At 34.8% G+C, this 25,792-nt stretch overlaps 1 protein-coding gene across 1 annotated transcript; it reads right to left on the bottom strand.

Annotated features, from left to right (window-relative positions):
- Positions 1 to 592: 592 nt before the first annotated feature.
- On the bottom strand, positions 593 to 25,792 carry mst1 (macrophage stimulating 1). Its single transcript, XM_052130476.1, has 18 exons — positions 25,632 to 25,792; positions 22,972 to 23,116; positions 22,686 to 22,801; positions 18,302 to 18,416; positions 15,723 to 15,859; positions 15,233 to 15,353; positions 14,510 to 14,628; positions 12,415 to 12,586; positions 9,327 to 9,457; positions 9,083 to 9,185; positions 8,180 to 8,316; positions 7,959 to 7,991; positions 7,728 to 7,839; positions 6,973 to 7,050; positions 6,741 to 6,887; positions 5,707 to 5,813; positions 4,157 to 4,296; positions 593 to 1,062 (listed from the first exon to the last, which is right to left on the bottom strand). Exons 1-18 carry the CDS (start codon positions 25,684 to 25,686, stop codon positions 901 to 903), a joined length of 2,130 nt encoding a protein of 709 aa, XP_051986436.1. The 5' UTR covers positions 25,687 to 25,792; the 3' UTR covers positions 593 to 900.

The raw sequence follows: 25,792 nt of genomic DNA, 5'->3' as shown, positions 1-25,792 counted from the left end.
TATTGAGTCAGTCTGGGATTACACAAAGAGACAGAAGCAATCGAGACAGCCAAAACAGACAGAAGCTAAAACATCCTATCTGCCGACAACCAAGAAAAACTGTGTCCAGGTGTATCCAGTAGAATTTGGGCTGTTTTAAAGGCAAAGGTGGTCACACCGAATATTTACATTTACATTTATGCATTTGGCAGACGCTTTTATCCAAAGCGACTTACAGTGCACTTATTACAGGGACAATCCCCCCGGAGCAGACCGGAGTTAAGTGCCTTTCTCAAGGACACAATGGTGGTGGCTGTGGGGATCAAACCAGCAACCTTCTGATTACCAGTTATGTGCTTTAGCCCACTACGCCACCACCACTCCATATTTTGATTGAGCCTTTTATGTTTATTGGACTTTGTATGACATACATTTTTTTAAGACATCCTCACTATGCAACATTTTTCACAACTGCCTAAAACTTTTGCACAGTACTGTATATAATAAGTAAATATGAATACAAATGAATACAAAACTCACAATAAAATGTGGCGTTTTGTAAATTCTTGCATCCATGCTTTAGTTATTGGAGGGATAACAGAGTAAATGAATGTTAGAACGGACAGTATTTTGGATACTTTATTCATATTGAATTTGTACAAAATTCTGCATGGTATTTTGATGTACACCTGTATATCAATATGCTCCACAAATGCAAGCATATACATTATGTAAATGAAACCCTTAAAGTCAGGATGATAAAAAAATGTTTACACAGTCGAAACACACTTTTAAGTATATTACATTCCCGCCAAAAAACTAATGTAGCCAAGAAAATTATTTACGTATATACTTTATGTATTCATATATTTGCATATAGAAAAGCGAGAAACTGCTTGTATGCTGCTGTTTTGAGTTATGTTATGCCATCTCCATCACTTTTTTAATCCAGTCCACATAAACAGACACTCGGATAAAGATGTTTGGTTGGCCAACGTGTCCACAGCGGCGCATGGGTATGATAACTCCCTCTAGAACCCAACAGTCGCTGTTCTGACAGGCCAGAGGGCCGCCGTAGTCTCTCTAGGAGAGTGTGAGAAAAATAAGAACGTTAGCACACCTGCAGCGAGCACGTCTTACTCATTTCACCATCCACAGTTACATCTATTGCAAAAGCAGAACTTAAAACTCAAGCAGCCACAACACACATACAAAGGAAATGTTCCAAGCACTATGCAAATGACTCGTCCTAAACCAGATTTGAATATTTGTTCCAGATTTGAAACACAAACTCTTGCAAATTGAGAAATGTCTCGTGCAGTGGCTCTCAACTGGTGTGAAGCACCCAAAATTGGCTTCCAGGTCTGTTTTGAAAAACAATGCAACATGCAAATAATAAAATGCAATCATATAATTGTGCATAGTTTGGGTAGCAAAATAAAAAGGCTAATCGACTTTTAAAAGGGAGGAGAAAACGCGTACCATATCTTTTGTTGTTGATGTCAAAGTTCTACGTGTTCAAACAGATTCAACAGTATTTTGGCACGATTTTATCTGTCACTTGGCAGAAGTTATCCAAATTAGAGAGATGCCACCATGGACAGGTTGTGTGACATTCAGTTGTATGCCCTCATTCTCCAAAACCACGAACAAAACAAAAAAATACAACCCAGACTATATTAAATATGAGTTCCCTTGCAACAAGGATAAATACCAAAATGCAGTTTTCCTATTCAACATATGTCATGATGATAATTTTGCATAATTAGGCCTATGCAGTACATGAGTTCATTTTAAGTTTTTTTTATTTTAGTCATAATTTGTTTGTATTCAGATAAAAATGTCCTTTAATTTTAGTCAATATTTCATCATAATATATTTATGAATTAAAATGCCCTTTAATTTTAGTCAATATTTCGTCATAATATATTTATGAATTAAAATGTCCTTTAATTTTAGTCAATATTTCATCATAATATATTTATGAATTAAAATGTCCTTTAATTTTAGTCAATATTTCATCATAATATATTTATGAATTAAAATGTCCTTTAATTTTAGTCAATATTTCATCATAATATATTTATGAATTAAAATGTCCTTTAATTTTAGTCAATATTTCATCATAATATATTTATGAATTAAAATGTCCTTTAATTTTAGTCAATATTTCATCATAATATATTTATGAATTAAAATGTCCTTTAATTTTAGTCAATATTTCATCATAATATATTTATGAATTAAAATGTCCTTTAATTTTAGTCAATATTTCATCATAATATATTTATGAATTAAAATGTCCTTTAATTTTAGTCAATATTTCATCATAATATATTTATGAATTAAAATGTCCTTTAATTTTAGTCAATATTTCATCATAATATATTTATGAATTAAAATGTCCTTTAATTTTAGTCAATATTTCATCATAATATATTTATGAATTAAAATGTCCTTTAATTTTAGTCAATATTTCATCATAATATATTTATGAATTAAAATGTCCTTTAATTTTAGTCAATATTTCATCATAATATATTTATGAATTAAAATGTCCTTTAATTTTAGTCAATATTTCATCATAATATATTTATGAATTAAAATGTCCTTTAATTTTAGTCAATATTTCATCATAATATATTTATGAATTAAAATGTCCTTTAATTTTTAGTCAATATTTCATCATAATATATTTATGAATTAAAATGTCTTTTAATTTTAGTCAATATTTCATCATAATATATTTATGAATTAAAATGTCCTTTAATTTTAGTCAATATTTCATCATAATATATTTATGAATTAAAATGTCCTTTAATTTTAGTCAATATTTCATCATAATATATTTATGAATTAAAATGTCCTTTAATTTTAGTCAATATTTCATCATAATATATTTATGAATTAAAATGTCCTTTAATTTTAGTCAATATTTCATCATGTTATATTTATTAATTTAAATACCCTTTAATTTTTGTCAATATTTCATCATAATATATTTATTAATTTAAATACCCTTTAATTTTAGTCAATATTTCATCATAATATATTTATTAATTTAAATACCCTTTAATTTTTGTCAATATTTCATCATAATATATTTATTAATTTAAATACCCTTTAATTTTAGTCAATATTTCATCATAATATATTTATTAATTTAAATACCCTTTAATTTTAGTCAATATTTCATCATAATATATTTATTAATTTAAATATCCTTTAATTTTAGTCAATATTTCATCATAATATAATTATGAATTAAAATTTCCTTTAATTTTAGTCAATATTTCATCATAATTTATTTATGAATTAAAATGTCCTTTAATTTTAGTCAATATTTCATCATGTTATATTTATTAATTTTAGTCAATTTTACTCTGACTAAAATGGCATATAATTTTACTTGACAAAAATAACATTTTAGTTGACGATAATGTGCAAAATGACAAAAAACATGTATAAAAAAAGTTTAACCAAATATTCAAATGTTTTGAAAACATATAAGCTACTTAAAATTATTTAACCTCGTGCGACCCCTCATACACATGCGTGTACGTTTTATTTTGGGTTTGCTCTACGCAACACATGAATGAATTTAAACCAATTGAATACAGTTCACAACACTTTAGGCTGCCATTTAAGGGTTAAACTTCTGACACACCGAGTCACGTGACAACAGCATGGCATCAATTTCTGTGAAGCGCTTCTACAGGCACAGAGCCTATAAAAGTTGTTTCATTGAAAACTGTTTTGGTGTAAAGAGAAGTATCACTAGTTGCGCTTTAAAAAATGTATTAATGATTCGCATGACAACATGATGATAAACGTGATGTACACATATGTGTATTGTGGGACATTATTCCCACAAAAGTTGAAAACATGTTAGCTATTTTATTGTGGGTTATTTCGCTTCATTTCAATATACATTTTGTTATGTTTTATTTTGTCATCACTGTACAATTCTGTTCTATTCATTAACATTAGTAAATGCATTTCTGTGTGATTGTGATTAACCGCTTAGTTAAGTTCATTTCTTTTATAATGAGTTGAGATCTAGTGTGAGCAAGTGTCAAGAATCACAAAAGTCGTATCATTTGTTTTAAAATAATCTTCAATAATAATGATATGGTGATGCGTAACTTATAGAAGTATCAACAGCACAAAAGCATACCTCACAGGCACCCACTCCAGCCTGGAATGGCATTGTGCACATCTCATTCTCTCGGACGCGACCCCTGAAATACTTGTTGCAATCTTTATTGCTCATAACCGGCATCTGAGCCACATTCAGGACAGCCTCGTCCCCCGTTCCTGAGAAAAACAAGTGAGTGGTGATCAATGGAGGAAAGAATGGAGGGAAAGATGGGTAAATGGATGGATGGATGGACGAACAGACGGATGGATATGGAAGTTATGCAGAAATATAAGAAACTAAACATAATAGTGACATGTCAAGTTCGTAGAAATGTAATATTTGTGTCCATGTTGGTTTTACACATTTATAGCATTTTCTAAAAATCTTGGTTTAATGACTTGTGTAACATCAAGTTAAAGCTATTAAAACACTTCCCTCTCACCTTGAACACATAAATTGACCATATGACTTGAACCAAATGTGCCTTTTCATAAAAACATCAAAATATCGATATTTAATGATATGACAAATATATATATATTTAAATATTTTTTTAAATCACACACAGTCATGAGGGTCTAAAAGAGGTTCTTTCTGGGGCTTTTTATTGTTATACTACATGACTTTGATTGGATGTACACAAGTTTTTCAAATATTTGTCTAATTTAAAAAAAAATTTATTTCACTGCTTATTTTTTTTAAGAAATAGTACTAAAAATGATTCCGCACTACTTATGCCAACATTTATTTTTTCAAGAATTACAGCTTTTTTCTTATGTTGTGTGTCTTGTCTGTGAACGGTCATACCACATGACATTTTTTACTATAAGCCCCTGAAAAAATACCAAAATGACTCGGAAATTAAAAAGACGTTCATAATAGAAGAATTGTTTTCAAGTTATTGTTTTGGTTAAATTGCATTTGTAATGTATTTTTGTATAAGCTAATATATTTAGATGAAAAATCATTGACTCATATGACTCTTAGGGTCCTGACCAAGTATGACGCAAATTTTTCGGTCAATCACTGGAAGCGAAAATGCTGCACAAACTGACAAACTTAGCTAACAGCTAATTAGAAAATATTTGACGTGTATCAAAGATTATGTAGAGTGGGATTTTGGACCAATGAGGTTTAGCTGTGGGCGGAGTTACCCAGTGTGATCCAACAACAACAAAAAAGAAAACAAGCAACTGACAAAATCTTTTGCTTAACAATTTGTTTTGGACAAAAAGCGTTGTTCATTGACAGTGATTTGCAGCCAAAAAGCTACCATGAATCATTCATTTACAATGAGAGTTGGTGATTTGAGGTGTTGTCAACAAAAACTTTGAGAAAACTTTACTTTTATGCAGATGAGCAGTGTGGCAATGTGACAACTACCAATTTGAGTTGGAGTGGAGCTTTTGTTAGATGCAAAAGTTGAGTGTCTTCTAATGACTGAAAGTCTTGTCAACATGAAAAGATATGATTGCTTCTGTGAATTGTTGCTTTATCCCATGCTGCAATGTTTAGGATAGAATAAAGGTGTAATGTGTTCATTTATAATCAGAGGTATCAAATGGTGTAACTGTGTAGTGTATCACCTTTTGTTTCTCCCCAACCAGCGATTTCACAGGTTATTCCCTCTTTAACTATGGAGCGCTCAGGCGGGAGACATATTTGAGACACACGCTCATTAAACTGAGCAGGACTGAGAGAGGAGAGAAATGAGGCTGTTAGAGGGAGAATTTGGGGGTTTAACACTTTCGATAAAGTATTGTGATATGCTATAGTAATAGTACTTTCAGTGTTGGGTGTAATCAGATTACAAAGTAATTAGCTATTGTAATCTAATTACTTTCAGGCAAAACAATTAGTGTAACACATTACATTTTAAATTCTTGTAATCAGATTACAGTTCAATGAAAGTAATTACTTTTAAGTACATTACTTGGGTTACAAATAATTATAAAAATATAATTTAAGTGTAATACAGTTAACATTTGAATTAATATGTTCATATGCACATCTGTTTGCATTGACAGCTGAAATGTGTGCAACAATGAACAAACAGATAATAGACATTATTTTAATTTTGTTGAGCAGAAAAACTAAAATATTGTGACAAGTATTTTAGAAAGTAACTTAAAAGTAGAGTAATTAGTAATGTGATTACCTTTGCAATGAAGTAATCAATAAAGTAATTTGATTATAATTTCAAAGAAGTAGTTAGTCATTTGTAGTGGATTACTTTTTAGTAACTTACCCAACACAGAGTACTTTTATATATACCATGGTACCTGATTACCATATTCATGTCCCATGGCATTTACATCCCTTATCTTCACAGTACCAAAATACCATGGGACTGCCATGGTGTTTTTATACTGTTAGGGTACGTTTTTAAGGGAAGATATTCCATGGTGTTTCAAATAATGGTACTCCCTTGGTACATGGTATCACCATTGTAAAAAACAAAACAAAACCTGGTATTATAAAAACAATCATGGTCCTTTGTCCATAATTGTATTTTTTGTAAGTGCAACAAGTATTGAGAGGGACCAAACATGTTATCCATTGTGTGCTGAATGTTTCTACGTGTATTATTTTCCTGTGAGTGTGTGTTTGTGTTATGTGCCTGTCTAGTTGTAGCATGACCAGGTGGGATTCAGAAGGGCCACAGACGATCTTCGTGAGACCAATGGTTTGTCTGTCTGGTTCTCCCTCCTTTGGATCACGGAACAGAGTGCCCATCATAGCAGTATATCCAGTGAGGTCAACATAACTGTGTACAATCACAAACATTTAGAAATATCCTCTTTCTTTCCTACTCTGAATATTAATAGCTGTAGTACAGCACATTGAGTTACCAGGAAGAGAAGCATTGTTTGGTGCTGATGACCCAGTCAGAATTCACCAGAGATCCTCCGCAGAAGTGATTCCCTTTCCTGAGTAAAGAAAGAGAAGATCAATTGTACCTTTGCACTGTACAGTATATACTGTTTGACATGTGTTGGACACTTAGAGGCAACATTAAATACTCTTTGCCTACCATTTTTCTTTCATAGTTTGATGTATGAATATTCAGAAACAACAACAAAAACAATGTAGGCAATTGATTGGATAGTTATCCCAGATGTGCATGACTAGATCAATATTTAAGTCCTTTTTTACTGTAAATCTCATCTTTCACATTCTTCTTTTGTTTTTGCCAATTCACAGTCTTTCACATTCAATTCACATTGGGCTGGGAGGATAATTTATAGTAAAAAAGGACTTCAAATTGATCTGTTTCTCACCCACACTGTTCATATCGTTTATGAAGACATGGATTTAACCACTGGGGTCTTATGGGTTACTCTTATGCTCCCTTTATGTGCTATTTTGATGCTTCAAATTTCTGGCCACCATTCACTTGCATTGTATGGACCTACACAGCTGAAATATTCTTCTAAAAATCTCCATTTGTGCTCAGCAGAATAAATAAAGTCATACATATTTGGGATGGCATGAGGGTGAGTATCTGATGAGAGAATTTACATTTTTGGGTGAACTATCCCTTTAGGTGTCCAAAACATTTTTGGCTCACTGTATATAACATTGACAAAGACACAGACAGACTAACCGGTCTCTAAGGCTGACGGTCCACGGTGAGTTTCCAGGCATGCCGCCCACGATTCTCAACCTCCGATTCTCCCGATTGTCCCGCTTTCCACACTCGTCAAACACATGCTCCACTTTATACATGCACACAGTGGGAAACATTTACATTAAAAGCATGCATGCGACACACACACACACACACACACACACACACCAGAGATGGACTGTCCTGCTCACTGTATATGTGACTCACCTGTTGGCCCGATGATTGGCACTTTTTCCCCAGCTTTTGAAATGAAAAGAAGCAAAAGATTTAAAGACATTTAAGTATCTGGACACATACGCCGCACTTAAAAATGTAAAGATAAACTTTCCACATCCCTTAATTTGTAATTGCTTTCATATGCTACCAATAAGTAAAGTATCCATAGTAAGTAAACTATAGTTGATTAAACTTAAATGTGGACACATTACCACACTGTTTGATGGCACAGTAGTCAAACTCAGTCTTGGGGTCGGAAGTGTAACACCAGGGACCGTGGTGGTCTCCATCAGGGTTTCTGCAGTAGTTCTCAGTCAGGTTGGCCTGTGGGTGTGTTTTGGGGTTTATCCTGCAAATATGTTCATATATTAACCTGAATGTATCATACATGAGCTAAAGTGAAGATTTTAAACAGAATATCTGAATGTACCTGAAGCATGATAAGTCTTGAATAGGTTTGCGAATGGCTGCTGTTGACACTAAGGAGACACATTGGCTGTGTTCGGAATAGCATACTACCATACTAATCTAACTATTTCTGCAGTATACTATACCACAGGTTTACTGCATAGTGCGGAAATCTTAGATGACCAACTACATTTGCCAAAATGTGCAGTATACAACCAGAACTCACTCACTATGTCAGGAGTAGCATACTACTCTTACTATTTCTGCAATGTGTAGATATGACGGATATAGTACGAGTAAAGTATGACATTTCAAACATAGCGGTTGTGTGAAGTACAGTGTCTCACAATGAACTGGAAGTGATATCAGCCATGATTTATTAACAACAAAATTGAATTAAAATAGCAAAATAACCATTTTTATCATGTTAACATAATGTGACAACAATGTGCGTACTGTTCCACATACCTGTACTATGTTTTTTTTAAATAGAAGGCTGTATAGAGTATATACTGCACAGTAAGCAGTAAAACGTACACTGAAAAATACACTTATATTCCACAAAATTCCATTCTGGACAGTAAGATTTTTACTTTATTTTGACCAAAGAACACTGAAATTTTGAAAGCCTATTTAGCTCCATTCTCATGTTTGTTACAGTGTTTGCATGAACGTTACAGTTTTGCTTGCACATTTGTTAGTCTTACTTGGTTTTGTGAGGTGTATTGACGCTCCATTTCTGGCAGAGAATACCTTTACGTGTCTTGCGGACGACACCCCGATAGTTTTTGCCAATTTCATTATAGCAATCTAGACACACGTTAAGCGAGAAAGACAAGTGATTGCAGTTATTATTATGAAGTATTCCCACAATTTCATACTGTCTCATAAAACAATGAAAATGAAAAGTGTAGATCTTTATTTCTGATCACTAGAGGGCGGCAGTTGTACCTTCTGCCTCGATGTCATCAGCACAGCGCTTGATCTGCAGGCAAAGAGCTGTTCTCATTTTAGGCAGAGACGTGAAGCACCAGGGGGCCTCTGAACCGTCTGGATTACGACAGTAGTTCTCTTCCAGACCCCTGAAAAGAGAAAGGAGAGAAAAATACAAGGAGTTTGTTTACATTTACATTTATGCATTTGGCAGACGCTTTTATCCAAAGTGACTTACAGAGCACTTATTACAGGACAATCCCCCCGGAGCAACCTGGAGTTAAGTGACTTGTTCAAGGACACAATGGTGGTGGCTGTGGGGATCAAACCAGTGACCTTCTGATTAACAGTTATGTGCTTTAGCCCACTACGCCACCACACCACTCTGAGTTTGTTACAGCAAAGTTTACAAAGTCAACATGAAACATTGTTCGCAACCCATTTTCCCTGCATAATGTGATGTATTTCTGATAGATAAAGTATAGTATATTCCATGAGAACAAAAATGTAGGACAGGACTTGTACTGATTGCATTAAGATAGCTCTCAATATACATCAAGTGGTTGGACGAGAAGGGCTGAAACATTAAGATGGCACAGTGACATCAGCTGACATACTGAAGTTGTTTTAAAGGCAGATCAACTTACTACATTATGATGAAAAATTACAAAGACAATGTGTATAAGAAACAAAATAGGGTCAATTTTATTCTATGTTGATTTTAAAGGCCACCTTCCTGACCCCAGTCAGGTACAACCCCCACTTTTCATGATTTATCCAATCAGTTCCCAATAAATATAGTCCCGCTCCGCATTTTCTCTGATCCACATTTTTAAAAAGCATTTATAGACATCTGGTTGATTTGAGATCAATCTACACTCCATACCACATAATGAACAAATCAAAACAAATATTTTTTATAACTTTGCAAATTTAGTAAAAAAAAAAATGAATGATCACATTGACATAAGTATTCAGACCCTTTGCTATGACAATTAAAATTTTGCTCAGGTGCATCATATAGTTTCTCTGGATCATCTTTGAGATGTTTCTGCACCTTTACTGGAGTCCACCTGTGGCAAATTCAATTGAATAAACATGATTTGCAAAGGCACACATCTGTCTATATAAGGTCTCACAGCTGAGAATGCATATCAGAGCAAAAACCAAGCCATGAGGTCAAAGGAACTGCCCGAAGAGTTCAGAGACAGGATTATGTCAAGGCTCAGATCTGGGGAAGGCTACATATTATTTTGGCTGCATTGAAGGTTCCCAAGAGCACCGTGGCCTCCATAATTCCTAAATGGATGAAGTCTGGAACAACCAGGACTCTTCCTAAAGTTGGCCGTCTGGCCAAACTGAACAATCGGGGGAGAAGGGTCTTGGTAAGAGAGGTGACCAAGAACCCAATAGTCACTCTGGTTGAGCTCCAGAGATCATGTGTGCAGATGGGAGAAACTTGCAGAAGGACAACCATCACTGCAACACTCCACCAATCTGGGATTTATGGCAGAGTGGCCAAGCGGAAGCCTCTTCTTTGTGCAAGACACATGAAAAAGCACCTAAAGGACTCTCAGACTGTTAGAAACAAGATTCTCTGGTCTGATGAAACGAAGATTGAACTGTTTGGCCTCAATTCCAAGTGTCATGTCTGGAGGAAACCAGGCACCGCTCATCATCTGCGCAATACCATCCCAACGGTGAAGCATGGTGGTGGCAGCATCATGCTGTGGGGATGTTTTTCAGCAGCAGAAACTGGGGGACTGGTCAGGGTTGAAGGAAAAATGAATGCAGCAAAATAGAGAGATATCCTTAATGAAAACCTGGTCCAGAGCGCTCAGGACCTCAGACTGAGCCGAAGGTTCACCTTCCAACAGGACAATGACCGTAAGCACACAGCCAAGACAATGCAAGAGTGGCTTATGGACAACTCTGTGAATGTCCCTGAGTGTCCCAGCCAGAGCCCAGACTAGAACATCTCTGTAGGGACCTGAAAATGGCTGTCCACCGACGGTCCCCATCCAACCTGACAGAGCTTGAGAGGATCTGCAAAGAAGAATGGCAGAAAATCCCCAAATCCAGGCGTGCAAAGCTTGTCGCATCATACCCAAAAATACTTGAGGCTGTAATCGCTGCCAAAGGTGCTTCAACTAAGAACTGAGTTAAGGGTCTGAATACATATGTCAATGTAATATTTCAGTTTTTTCTTTTTAATAAATGTTCAAAGTTCTTTGTCATTATGGGGCATGGAGTGTAGATTGATGTGAACAATAATAATAATTTAAAGCAGTTTAGCCACCTAGTTTGTTATTTAGAAGTGCAGCAGTACAGTGTTGGGTAACTATTTACAAAAAAATTGTAATTCACTAAAAATTACTAATTACTTCTCTAAAACAGTAATGAGATTACTTCATTACTTTTAGTTACTTTCTTAAGACTTTTCGTTGTTGTCTCTTCAGCTGTCACAGAAACAAATAAAAGTTTTAACATAATTCATGTTTTAAATGTATTTTTAACAAACAATATTATTTTAGAAATATGTGTAACCCAAGTAATGTACTTAAAAGTAGCTGTAATGTGAATTTATATAGTAAAATATTACACTACTTCTTGACTTGAGATAGAAAGAAATTAGATTACAGTAATTACTTTGTAATCAGATTACACCCAAGACTGCTGCAGTGTGACATCATATCCTGTCGCCCATATTCGTTGTGAAGTTTAGAGATATTTCCACATAAATGTCACAAATGTATTCACATTAACCCTTTTTTTCTCTTCTCCCAAACAAATCAGTGTAACTCAACCTTTGTTTTAACCACGAAACATCAGACAATTCTGACACTTTACATTCCAAACGTCATTATGGAAAATGGTCTGCACTTATATAGCGCCTTTTTAACCTTAGCGGTTACCAAAACACTTTACACTGTGACTCATTCACCCATTCACACACACACTACACACACCAATGACGGGCCAATGGAGTTGTGTGGGCCAGGAATCGAACCACCAACCCTGCGATTAGTGGCCGACCCGCTCTACCACCTGAGCCACAGCCGCCCCATTAAATATTCAACCCACAATCTGTCCCCTTCTGACTCACTTGCACTCATAGGTTTTGGGGTAAAATGGGTGTTCATGGGGTTTCTGGGCATCCCAGCGCTGGCACGGGATTCCAGAGGTCGTTTCGTTGAACTTCCCTCTGTAGTCCTCCCCACGACCCCGGAAACAATTCGTGGTGTAGCTGGAGCGAAGACGGCGCTTGACTGACTCAGCTACAAAAACATTTGCGAGAAAGAGAGAAGATGTTGAAAGAGACATCAAACAGCAAAAGAAAAACTCCACTGTTACTATACTCTTTAATGATGGGGTTTACTATTTGAAACCCCATCACAGCAGTGCTGACTAGTTTACATTGAATTTATTTAGTAGTAAAACGCTTTAAAAGCAAAACATTTACTTGGTGTACCTTTAAAACTACAATGTGTGAATGTCGCAGATGCCACATGCTCACAACTGATCAATCATTATTAAATAACAAATAATTGCACTATATTCCATCTTTTGGTCCCAATAACATAAATGGCTATCTCTGTCGGGCTCTGAAATGTTACTGTCTTTTAATAATACAGTTGTCTCCATCCAAAATGATTTGAGCACTGATGTGATTGGAAATAACAATGATCTCCCCAGGATGATGAAGATCTGTGTCCTCTGAACAAAATGAATGAATACTCATCAAAATGATTTATTTGGAGATTGAAATTCATGCTCTGTTAAGAGAATGACAATTATTTTGAAAGGTTATGAAGCTTGTGTATGCAAAAGATGCATTTTGAGGTTGTGTTTGCATTAATATGGTGTAAATAATGGCTTTAAAATGATTTAGAATGTAATAGTGTAGAATGATTTGCTCCTTTAATCTTGATTTTGTGGTCTTGACAATATGTGATACCAAAGGTCAAATTTGAAGAATTGGTAAGCCTTTTTCATCGACTTTTTTGGTGTTAAAATACTTCCTCGTATCCCAGCTAAATATCCAGAGACAGCTTTAAGTAAGCCATTTATAGGTTTGTTTGAACGGCCCGTCCAGCACGACATAACATTGACTCAACCAATGGTGTGAGTTGGAGGCGGCAATGAACTGTTTGTTTGACCAATGGCAGAGGAAGGGTGTAATCGTAAATATGTTTAATTCACTTGCAGTTCACTTCAGTGGTGCTAGGTGGAGCAGAAATGAAACACTTGCTTGAATATTTTAGGTGTGTTGAAATATGCCTGTTGTCTTTCTTTCAAATAAATGCCACTTGGATTGATATTTTGTCTAATAATGCAATGACATTCAGACATTTTAAAGGAATAGTTCACCCAAAAATGAAAATTCTCTCATCATTTACTCACCCCCATGCCAACCCAGATGTGTCTTTCTTCTACAGAACACAAATTAAGATTTTTAGAAGAATATCTCTAGCTCTGTAGGTCCATACAATGCAAGTCAACAGGGTCCAACACTTTGAATCTTAAAAAAGCAATCCAGTGGTTAAATAAATATCTTCAGAAGCAATATGATACAAACAGATAAATCTCCACTTTCACTTTCTTCTTTTGTTTTGGTGATTCGCATTCTTCATGCAAATTGCCACCTACTGGGCAGGGAGGAGAATTTATAGTAAAAAAACAACTTAAATATTGATCTGTTTCTCACCCACACCTATCATATCACTTTAGAAGACGGATTTAACCAGTGGAGTTGTATGGATTACTTCTATGCTGCATTTATGTACTTTTTTGAGGTTCAAAGTTCTGGACCCTGTTGACTTGCATTGAGTGGATCTACATAGCTGAAATATTTTTCTAAAAATCTTCGTTTGTGAGTAAATTATAAGAGACTTTTCATTTTTGGGTGAACTATCCCTTTAAATTATTATTTACAATGTAAAATAGTTTGTTGTCCTTATCATTTTTGTGGAGTTGAACATTAAATGTTTTAAAATGAATGCTGCAATAAATTTTGTATTTTCTGTATTTTATTTTATTAAAATGGACAGTCTGGGGTTAAATCTCGGACTGAATATGGGCTTTGAGGGATCTTGGAGGGTCTGGTCTTAGGTTGAGTTTGACATGACATTTGTATGCATCCTGAATCATTTGGAGCCTGTAAGGACAAATTTGCTGATGTGGGTATCAAAGAAACTTACTGCACTTGCGTATCTCACAGCTCTCTCTCTCCACCGCAGGGTCAGTGGTGTAACACCAGGGCACCGGAGACGCATCTGGGTTACGGCAGTAATTATCATCCAGACTTTTATCGGGGTATCTGGATATACAAACATCAGATTCAAAAACAAGACTAAACATATTAAAGGAACATTCCGGATTCAATTAAAGTTAAGCTCAATTGACAGCATTTATGGCATAATGTTGATTATTGGCATATTGTTTATGTCTTGTGGCTATACTTTTGAAACACTGAGTACTTTAACAATCACAAATTGGCCCCCATTCACTTCCATAGTAAGTGTCTCACTGTAACACAGATTTCTACTTTTCTTTTTTTTTTTTTTAAATGGAGGAATTTTTGTGGTAATCTACATTATGCCATAAATGCTGTCAGTTGAGCTTAACTTGTATTGAACCTGGAATATTCCTTTAACGCTGATCTACGGTGATTTAGGTGTAAAAGTGCAACACTATTCCAAAATCGATGCAATTACAGGAATGTGCCAGATTCAATCCAAGTTAAGTGATATGTACAGCATCTGTAACATTTGGCAATAACCATAGCAAATTTGGACTTGACCTTCAGTTTTTTAAAAGCAAACAAAAATCATGTTTACCGTAATGCACTTACAATGGAAGTCAGTGAAAGAAAAATCTTTAAGTGTAAAGTATAGTGTGCAGTATGCATGTATGTTATATACTTCTCTGGCTGGTAGATGTGTTGATGAGGAAACTGTTGGTCCCATCTCTGACACTCTTTACCGTTGACCGTGTGGTCCACCTGACCTCTGTATTCCTCTCCGTTACAATTGATACACACCTCTAACACACAAATATAACAATACAAACATCACAAAAACTCCACAAAACAAGTAACATAGGACTGAAATCAGGGCTCACACTCCTTTACTTAACCATAAACTTTCCAGTCATTCATGATTGCTGGATAATAGTTTTTAAAATCATTTTCTACATATTGCAATCTTCTAGCAAATTTGTATTGTATTTTAGAGATGAGAATAACGAGAACATTTTATATTCACTATAGAAATTTCCATAACTTTTTCGGATTTTCTGGAGTCTGGAATTATGAAATTCCATGATTTTTCCAAGCTTTCCATGACCATCACAACCATCGTAAGACACCTTTAAAATGGCAGTTTGTTATCATTCAGGGTATTAATCGTGTACCGTCTTTGCACTGGGGTATATCACAGCTCTCATATCTGCGTTCGGGATCAGTCGTGTAACACCAGGGTCCAATGCGATCCCCGTCCGGATTACGACAGTAGTTCAGCTCCAGACCATTAGTAGCTGACGGAGTCCATCTATTCCAAACAGTGCGGACATCAGTCTAACATCGCAGTATATTCATTTACTAAAATGATCCCATCACTGTAACAAATGCAATTACATTTTATCCAGTATATGGCTTTTTTATGAGTCACAGATACGTTGAAATGTGAATGACTTCGCATCTACATACAAACACGTTGCTGAAATGTTGCCCTAACTAGCCTAACTCTAACAGAGTTGTCTGAACAAACAATTTCATATTGAACAGTGTTGCTGAATTGCAAGCATTGCAACATAAAAACATTATGCGGTTAGTGTTTTTGCTGTTTATTGACTCTTATGTTGCCACAGCTTGTTATATTGTTGTGATGTTCAGAGCTCATCATTACTGAGGCAAAGATTGAAGTAGGCTTCATATCAAATTATTATAAACCATATATTAGAATGAAATTGTGATGGAAAGAAAGTATTTGTGAGAGGTTCAAGGATGAAGTGATGAAATCCTATTGTAATTGTCAGGATTTTTAACATTACATTTTAATATTATTATTTTTTGCAGCCCTAAAACTGATTGTGCAGACCAAACTATAGGAGGTCAATCAGAGAACACATGAAAAAAAAAATTGCACATATCAGCCACTTGGTAGCGCTCTAACAATGAAAAACGTAAAAGCGGCTCTAAGAATGGAACGTTGGTCTGATTGACTTTGGCATGTCGTGTCTTTTTCCAATGTTCCATCAAGGTCTACTCTATGAGGACAGTCGCATATCTTAAAAAATATGGCCGCCATCAACCAATCAACTTTCAGAAGATTTTAGACAGGATTAAAAAAGGCAGATTGGAACCAAACTTGGCAGGAGTATTTGTCTCTTGGACCAAGAAATTGTGAAGAAAAAACAAACTGCCCACCAGGAGGCGCTATCGCATTACACATGCGTGTAAATGGTTGTGTATACCGTGGTGTTTCACACAGACACAGATCTCCTCCTTACCAACTTTGCTCCAAGCACCATTGTTGCACATCAAATTGTTCATTAAATATTTTTGATTATTTAAAAAACTACTTTTTCGAATTATTCATAGGCCGTCTGCCCGATCCGAAACAAACCAATGCAAAGAGATTCTCTGGAGTCCCAAAATCATCAATTATTAAAAGTTAGTACTTTCGATGCACCGTAGCAACAGTACGCCAAACCGTACAAAGTGGGGGTGGACACTTTTTCTTAAATGGTTAAAACTCTTGAGCAGAATGTTGATATCCATCCATCCATCCATTTTTAACCGCTTATCTGAAGTCGGGTCGCGGGGGCAGCTGCTCCAGCAGGGGGCTCCAAACTTCCCTATCCCGAGCCAAATTAAACAGCTCTGACTGTGGGACCCAAGGCGTTCCCAGGCCAGTGTGGAGATGTAATCTCTCCACCTAATCCTGGGTCTTCCCCAAGGCCTCCTCCCAGCTGGACGTGCCTGAAACACCTCCCTAGGGAGGCGGCCAGGGGGGGTCCTTACCAGATGCCCAAACCACCTCAACTGACTCCTTTCAACGCAAAGGAGCAGCAGCTCTACTCCGAGCTCCTCACGGATGACTGAGCTCCTCACCCTATCTCTAAGGGAGAAGCCCGCCACCCTTCTGAGGAAACCCATTTCGGCCGCTTGTACTCGCGACCTAGTTCTTTCGGTCATGACCCAGCCTTCATGACCATAGGTAAGGTAGGAACAAAAATTGACCGGTAGATCGAGAGCTTTGCCTTCCGGCTCAGCTTTCTTTTCGTGACAACGGTGCAATAGAGCGAGTGCAATACCGCCCCGATTCTCCAGCCAACCTCCCGCTCCATTGTCCCCTCACTCGTGAACAAGACCCCGAGGTACTTGAACTCCTTCACTTGGGGCAATACCTCCTTCTGAATGAGATATCATCACCAAATTTAAAACACTTATGTAGGAGGTCTGAGGCAACTCTGTCTCTTGGTGGCGCTATTACAGTCAGGAATGTTAAAATGCCATATCTCTGTGCTACCTAATCTGATGGTTCTGAAAAATGAAGGCATTTTATCATTTAGTTGCAAACAGACTGTCTAATTAATATTAATATCTGTTACATATGTACTTAAAGGACCTTAAACACTTGAACTCGCTTAATCACTGCTTGCGGTACTGTATTATTGATAGTTGATAATGTACTGAACAAGAAATCTGTATTTGTCTTGGCTACAATTTATTGTGTGAACAAACAAATTCAAACTGACTAAACAAAACAATTTTACTGAGGACAATTACTAAGACAGTTGTTGAGAAAATGCTCAAATCTTTTCTAGTTCTAAATGTGATTTAAATTCAAAATCTTATAATTGCTGCTGTTGATCATTTATGCATTTAATTGATATGCTGTAATAAAGTAGATAAACAAATAAAATATTACACAATTCGTTTTTATAAAACTACACCTTTGCTGTATGCATTAAAGTTGTGGTCTTACCTGTGGTCATGAGGGAATTTGGACCACCATTGTTGACATGTTCGTCCACCCTTAGTTGTTGACACTTTCCCTCGATAGTCTTCTCCTTTACCGACAATACACTTCCTCACATAGACTAGAGGAGAAGAGAACATTATGAACACATTTGAACTTTAATGAAAAGGCATGTTAATAAAGTTTTCAAAACCATACATTCTAGAAAACAGATTTTTTTTTTTATTGTATTCCATTTGTATTCCGATAATATTCAATTTAAATTGAGTTCCAACTACTTAAAATACCCTTTTGTGCTGAGATGCTTCTATTAATGTATTTAATGATCTTTACACACACACACTTTCAAAACAGGGTTCTATATGGAAGCTAAAAAAGATCTTTAGCATTTGTTAAGCTGTGTGTGGGTGAAAGAAAATAATGCATTAGTTAAGCATGAATAAACCATTAATTAATAATGAACTGAATGTAGAGTAAAGCTATCTTAGCCCTAAATTACTACCTTTTAAACATCCTATTTTGTGTAGAAAGTAATGTAATGTAATGCTCAATTTCAGAGATCATATATCATGTTTACTAAACAGTATTAAGCCAGTAAATAAGGCTTATTAGAATTGGCTTTACAAAGCTTTTATTAGTACATTTATAACAGTTTGACCCCCTGTTCTAAAGTGAAACTTTAACCTACTCATAACCTATGGATGTGTTTCAATTACAATGAATTATGTTTACTGCAAATACAGTAATCACCTAAGAAATGTCAAATAAATGATTATCTTGTGCAAGTAAATGTTTCACTTCAGAACAAGCAGTTAAATTTAAGATTTTAAAAATTATTTAGTAACAATTATTATTAGTAAAACCAATAATTATTAGTCTTAATATAGTTTATTAAACTTAAAATACCACATAATAAGTGTAAAACAAACAGTGGTGGACAGTAACGAAGTAAATGTAATTAGTTACTGTACTTAAGTAGCTTTTTTGCGTATCTGTACTTTACTGAAGTATTTAAATTTGGGGAGACTTTTACTTTAACTCCACTACATTTCAAAGTCAAATATCTTACTTTTTACTCTACTACATTTTCAAAATCAGTCGTTCCTTTTTATTTATGAGTGGATAAAAACGTAACTGGTCAATCGAGCCACCAATCACAGTACAGCGCGCGCACGCTTTGTTTTGAACTTGCTTTAGCGGCATCTACTAAGCGCGAACCAGGGGTGCATTTCCCAAAAGCATCGTTTGCCAACTATGGTCGCAAGTTCCGTCGTTATCATCATAGTTCAACGAGTCGGTGTTTCCCGAAACCATCGTTCCAACGAACATTCGCAAACAGCATCCCAGAATTGTGTGGTTGGAACGACAGCTCTCGACCTGTGGTTAGAAGCAGAGTTTCTTGTTATTATAACATGTGGGCTTAATAAATTATTATCTTGAGCCAAATAAGCAAGATGACATCCAGTACAATCAGTATCATTTATTTAGAAGACATACAAATGTCCTTTATGTCTTTTAGTTTGTCAATAGATTTAAAGCACCGTTTTTGAAGAGTGCGCATGTGTGAACGTGCTCTAGTGCGTAAGAACGAGCCTATGATTGAATCTGGAAATAAAGCAAATAACTGAGAAAAATATGAGAGAGTCCTCAGATGACATGTCCGTAATTTATAGCAAAACATCTAGCATTAATTCGATCGCAAACAGATTCATTAAAAGTAGTTTTTACTCCACCACATGTGTGACGTCATTAACCAACGTGGCTGAACAACCAATTTGCGATAATACGGTTTCGGGAAACAGTCGTGACTAGCAAGTTGATTTCTTCAACAGTGCATCGTACTACGGTAGTGGAGCAGCAAGTTACGTCGTTGTACGGGAAACGCACCCCAGAGCCGTTAAATATGAGAGTTGCGAACATAGACGGTTGCGACAGTGATCTCGCCGCCGCGCGGTCACGTGATTCGTGTAGCTCTCAATAGTTCCAAACAAATTGCGTTGCCAATGATTTTAAGCGGGGCAGAGAGCAGCAGCTATTATTGCAGCAATTATCGGTAAATATTGATGCATAATGTACATTGCTTATTATGTTGACACTAAAATGACTTGCATATAATAGGATTTTTTTTCTGGGGAGTAGCAGAAACACTGCATTAATACGTTTTTGTGTTTAATTTTGGAGGGAAATTGGCTGCTCCCATAACATAGAATATATACATATATATATATATATATATATATATATATATATATATATATATATATATATATGTATATGTGTGTGTGTGTGTGTGTGTGTGTGTGTGTGTATATATATATATATATATATATTTAATGGTGTTGTGCAGGTTTATGTGAATGTATCATAACATTAGGATGTTAATAATTATGACCATAGACACTGAGAAAAATATATACAGTAAATACTGTAAATGTATTATACCTTATGGGAACAGTCCCTTCCCTCCAAAATTAAACACACAAAAAATGTATTCAATTCAAATATATATATATATATATATATATATATGACTAATTAATGTCATTAGTCTTCATGTAGACTGAGTTAAGCAAGAGTCTTGTGACAAATTATAATAGGACATTATGGCCATAAAAAATCATAGTACTTGGATACTTAAGTACATTTGAAGGCAAATACTTTTGTACTTTTACTCAAGTGAATGTTTAAAGGCAGCACTTCTACTTTTACTTGAGTAATATTTTACCTTGAGTATCTTTACTTTAACTCAAGTACATGGTATGTGTACTTCGTCCACCACTGAAAACAAACCAATAACCTGAATATATAAAACGTTCACTTTAGAACAGGAGGTCCAGTCATCTTTAACCCTCCTTTTCTGTTCATGTAGTGCTGCTTACTTTAATGTTCACGGTCATTTTTGACCAAAAATATTACAGGTGTAACTTTTCCAAAACAATAAAATGATGCGCTTCTTTTGGGATTCTATATTTTTTATATCTTATTTACATATTCATTTCTCAATTGCACCATTAATTTGCATATGCAAATCAGCTAATGTATTATCAAATATGTTATCTTCACTACAGCAAAAGGTAAAAACCTCGTTGAAACATGAAGAAAATATGAGAATGTGTCATGTATTGGGGCAGGAATAAACTTTCCTGTAGTGGAATAGGTAAAATCTCTCTCTATCTGTGTGTGTGTGTGTGTGTGTGTGTGTGTGTGTGTGTGTGTGTGTGTGTGGTCTCACCCCCTCATTTAAGTGTCTGTATTCTGCATTTTGACTGATTTGCATAGATTTGTGACAGAACTGAAAAAAATTGCTGTCTGTTAGTGTCACCAGTGTGTGTTTGTGTGTGTGTGTGTGTAAGTGCGTGTGTGTGCATGTTTTGCATGTTGTATTGTCTCAACCCTTTATTTTCTGTGTGTGTGTTTTTTCAGTGTTGTGGCTGATTTATAGATTTTATTTGACAAATCCCCCCCCCCAAAAAAAAAATTCCTGAAATTCATATGGTCGGTCAATTTTTTCCGCAAACAGTAAAGGTGTTGTTTTTTTGTTTTATGACCATTTATTTTTTACATTTTGTGTGTGTGTGTGTTTAGATGGCAAGTGGAGGAAAAGTCAACAAGTCTTGTACCACTCAGATAAAGGAAGCCATTTTTATTACTATTAATATAGGAAAGTAAATTGAAGATTTTAGTAATATACCGTATTAGGAACAGCTTAGTATTGCCAATACTCATTAGCATTTATTACATCTTAATATTGTTTAATAAACATGACATATGATAGATTTGATATCTGATATAGAGCATTAATTGCATTACTCTCTACACAAAAATAAAACATTTCATTAGTTGTAAATTATGGCAAAGAATTAAGATAACCTCACTCTACACTCAGTTACCGGTATGCATTAATTACTGTCTCATTCATGCTTCACTAGTGCATTATTATGAACCCTTAAAATAAAGTGTTAGCATATTTTTTACTGTTGAAACTTAAGTCTTTGAATTTTGCATCACACTTTGATCACCTTATGTTTAACAATGTCTTGCACAGCTTGTATCGTAGACACGTGGTTGTGTTGATGCATGAAGTGTCAACTGTCTCAACTTTCCAGAGTTTCCATCTGTGTTATTGACCTGTTACTGATCTTCTTAACTTTTGTTATTTAATAAAGTATCCTTGCATTCAAGATTTTAAGGAACTTCCCATTTGTACCATTTTACAGTAGCACTGATAGAATAAAGGAACTCTTTCGTTAACTTTGGTCATTCGTTCTTCTGAGTAATTGTGAGTGAAAATGTTCAGACTCTAGTTGTTGTTGTATTTCGAGTATACTGTATGTAACAAAACCATGTACCATCTTCCAACACAACAATACTTTGAGAAAGAAAGTTTCACCTTTCATCTCGTAAAGGTCACAGTTCACGTTTCTCTTCACATCTGCGTTGTCTCCGTCGCCCACCCAGGGCAGATGTTTACACACCAGCGATGGACGAAACTCATAATTGAAAGCTCTGAAAATGTGAAATATTTTGTTAGCTGGTTTTTGAAATTCTAGGATTATAATTTAGAAACACTCTTTCCTTCATTGTCAAGGATTCATTTGCTCATGATCCATAATAACTGCAACCATATAGTAAGAAATGAAGTTTTGTACGTAGAGTTGATGCATGAATGATGAGACCTGCATTCTAGACTTTCAGTGCAGCGTTTAGCACAATCTTCCAGAGTGATTCCCGGCAGCACAGTCAGTCGATCTGCGTTCCAGGACTTCAGAACCAGTTCTCTCCCCTCTGAACGCTGGAAATCATTTATTGCACTGCGGTATCCTAGTAAAACACACACATTAGATATATATCGAAATGTATGTTTTTCATAGTAAATTTAGCAAGCTGTATTTGCTCCTAGCTGAGGATTTTTCTGATGGAAGTCATTGGATCTATAAGAGAGTGATGTAATCTGTTATCACATCCCTCTGTGTGTTCTCCTCTCAAAGGGCCTTAAACACACATGACCTTTGGATCTGTAAACTACATCACCCCTTTTATAAATTCCCAATGGCATAACAGTGTTATGATGCCCGTAACAAGACAGCTAAAGAACATACAATGGATGTGTTTAAATTCAATACACGTGTCCATATGAATATATGCCACCTGGAGTTAAGTGCCACCAAGGCACTTAACTCCAGGTTGCTCCGGGGGGATTGTCCCTGTAATAAGTGCACTGTAAGTCGCTTTGGATAAAAGCGTCTGCCAAATGCATAAATGTAAATGTAAAAAGTGAGACTATAGACTTACAGAAAGTATTGAAGTGGAACCATGGTACATTAATGGTAGTGATTACCACATTCATGTACCGCAGTATTTACATGGTACTTCAAAGAGCAGTCTTGTATAACCAAAGTACATGTCCAAAATATGATGTTAATACCATGGTATTTTTTTTGCTAGTGTTAATCACGTGAAATTATCAAACAAACCAACAGCACAGTTTAAGACTCTTTCATCTGATGTGATGTTTTGAACTTTGGTTTATTGAGAGTTTCTTACAAAATTCACCATGTTAACCACAATATCAGTCATTTTTACTACTGTAAAATCATAATAAAGTAATGTATAGTTTTAGACACTATGAGATGTTTTCAGAAACATTCTGTCATGTTTTAATTGTCTGTTTTTTATAACAGTAGTGGATAATAACATATTACCACAGATTTATTGGACTAATAACCAGATATATTACACTTGATTTATTTATTTATTGTCAGGGAACTTAAATAATGAACATCAAGTCAATAATTCAATCCAAAGTCTGTTTTTAAGATGTATTCATTTTAATTGCATAACAAAATGTTATCAAACCGAATTATGTAATCTTTAACTAAATTAAATTAATAGAACTTAAAATATTTAGTTTTTTTATTTGATTTGAATAAAGATTACTAAATTCAATTTGAAGGAATATTGTTTTCAAAATGAAATGTGTAAACCTTTAAATATATAATAGTTTACTGTCAAATAAATAATCATAGCCTATTTTTTTTTTTACTATTTATGCATTTAAATTTCATAACAAATTGATATGACTTATACACAAAAAACATGACTTTACATTTTGCATAAAGTAGAACCGTTAATATTTTTGGCACAGTGACATTATTTTCAGGACATATGAAGTTGGAGTAAATTTTAGATTTTGGAGTAAAACAGGAGCAGGACATTTTCTTGACAGGTATTGTAAGAATCATCCAAAAAATTAGCTTTTTGAACCATATTTAAAATATTGCTCACCCATAAATTATTTTATTTCTTCTATAGATCACAAACAAAGATTTTAAAAGTATGTTTCAACTCAAATTCGCAGAAAGGCAGCTTTTTGGAGCTTCAAAGGCCTGGTCACCATTCACTTGCATTGTATGGACCTACAGAGCTGAGATATTCTTCTAAAAATCTTTGTTTGTGTTCTGCAGAAGAAAGGAAGTCCTACATCTGGGATGGCATGAAAGTGAGTAAATGATGAGAGAATTTTCATTTTTGGAACTATTCCTTTAAGAAGTTTCCATGGATGCTGGATAAATGTTGGCTGCTTTTCCTTCACTATCAATCCAACTCATTCATTAAAAAGTGTAATTCAGATTTGAGTCGTGTAATGAAATTCATATCATATCAAATTAAACTATGTAAAGTTTAACAAAATAAATGAATAGAACTTAAAATATTTGTTATTTTATTTTATTTGATTAAAGATACTCAATTAAATTAGATGGAATTTTGGTATGAAATTGTATTGTGTAAATAATAATAATAATAAATTATTGCATAAGCTCAAAAAACAACAACAAAAATGTAGCCTATTTTTTTTAACGATTTATGCAGTTCAATGTCATAACAGAATTCCATCAAATTGAATTGTAATGTTAAAAGTTAAATTAATAAAACGAAAAAGGTTGAGTTTTTAATTTATTTGATTAAAGATTAGACTACTCCATTCCATTTGATAGAATTTTATGAAATTGAAATGTGTAAATCTCAAAATAAAATGATATGTTAATATATTAAAATGTCATATAAATATTACAAGATCAAACTATAATGTAATAAATTATGAATGTATTTAATGAAGTAAAACTTTACGGTAACAACTGCATAATTGCGCTCTTAACAGTGTATTTTGGCAGAAACTTCACGCCCGTTTTCTGACTGTTTGGGAGCTTCTCATTTAATCTGCGCACTCTCTCTGGACAAACAGATCTCCCCCAAAACATAACAGCAATATTTACTGCATAAGAGAATAATATGTTAAATAATTAGAAATGAATAAATATGTAAACTTTGATCTTACCATAAACGGCATCAGTCCAAAGCATTAAAGACGACAGAAAGAAGAGTAAAATCATGGTATAAATGAAGTGCTTTACTCCAGCACGAGGGCTTATGAGAGAGACTTTGAATCTGTTCGACCGGTGTGTGCGCGTGTGTGTTTGTGTGTGTGTGCGCGCGCGC

The sequence above is a fragment of the Xyrauchen texanus genome, chromosome 7 (genome assembly GCF_025860055.1).
Source record: "Xyrauchen texanus isolate HMW12.3.18 chromosome 7, RBS_HiC_50CHRs, whole genome shotgun sequence".
Taxonomy (NCBI): Eukaryota; Metazoa; Chordata; class Actinopteri; order Cypriniformes; family Catostomidae; genus Xyrauchen; species Xyrauchen texanus.
This window is presented reverse-complemented; position numbering and strand designations above follow the sequence as displayed.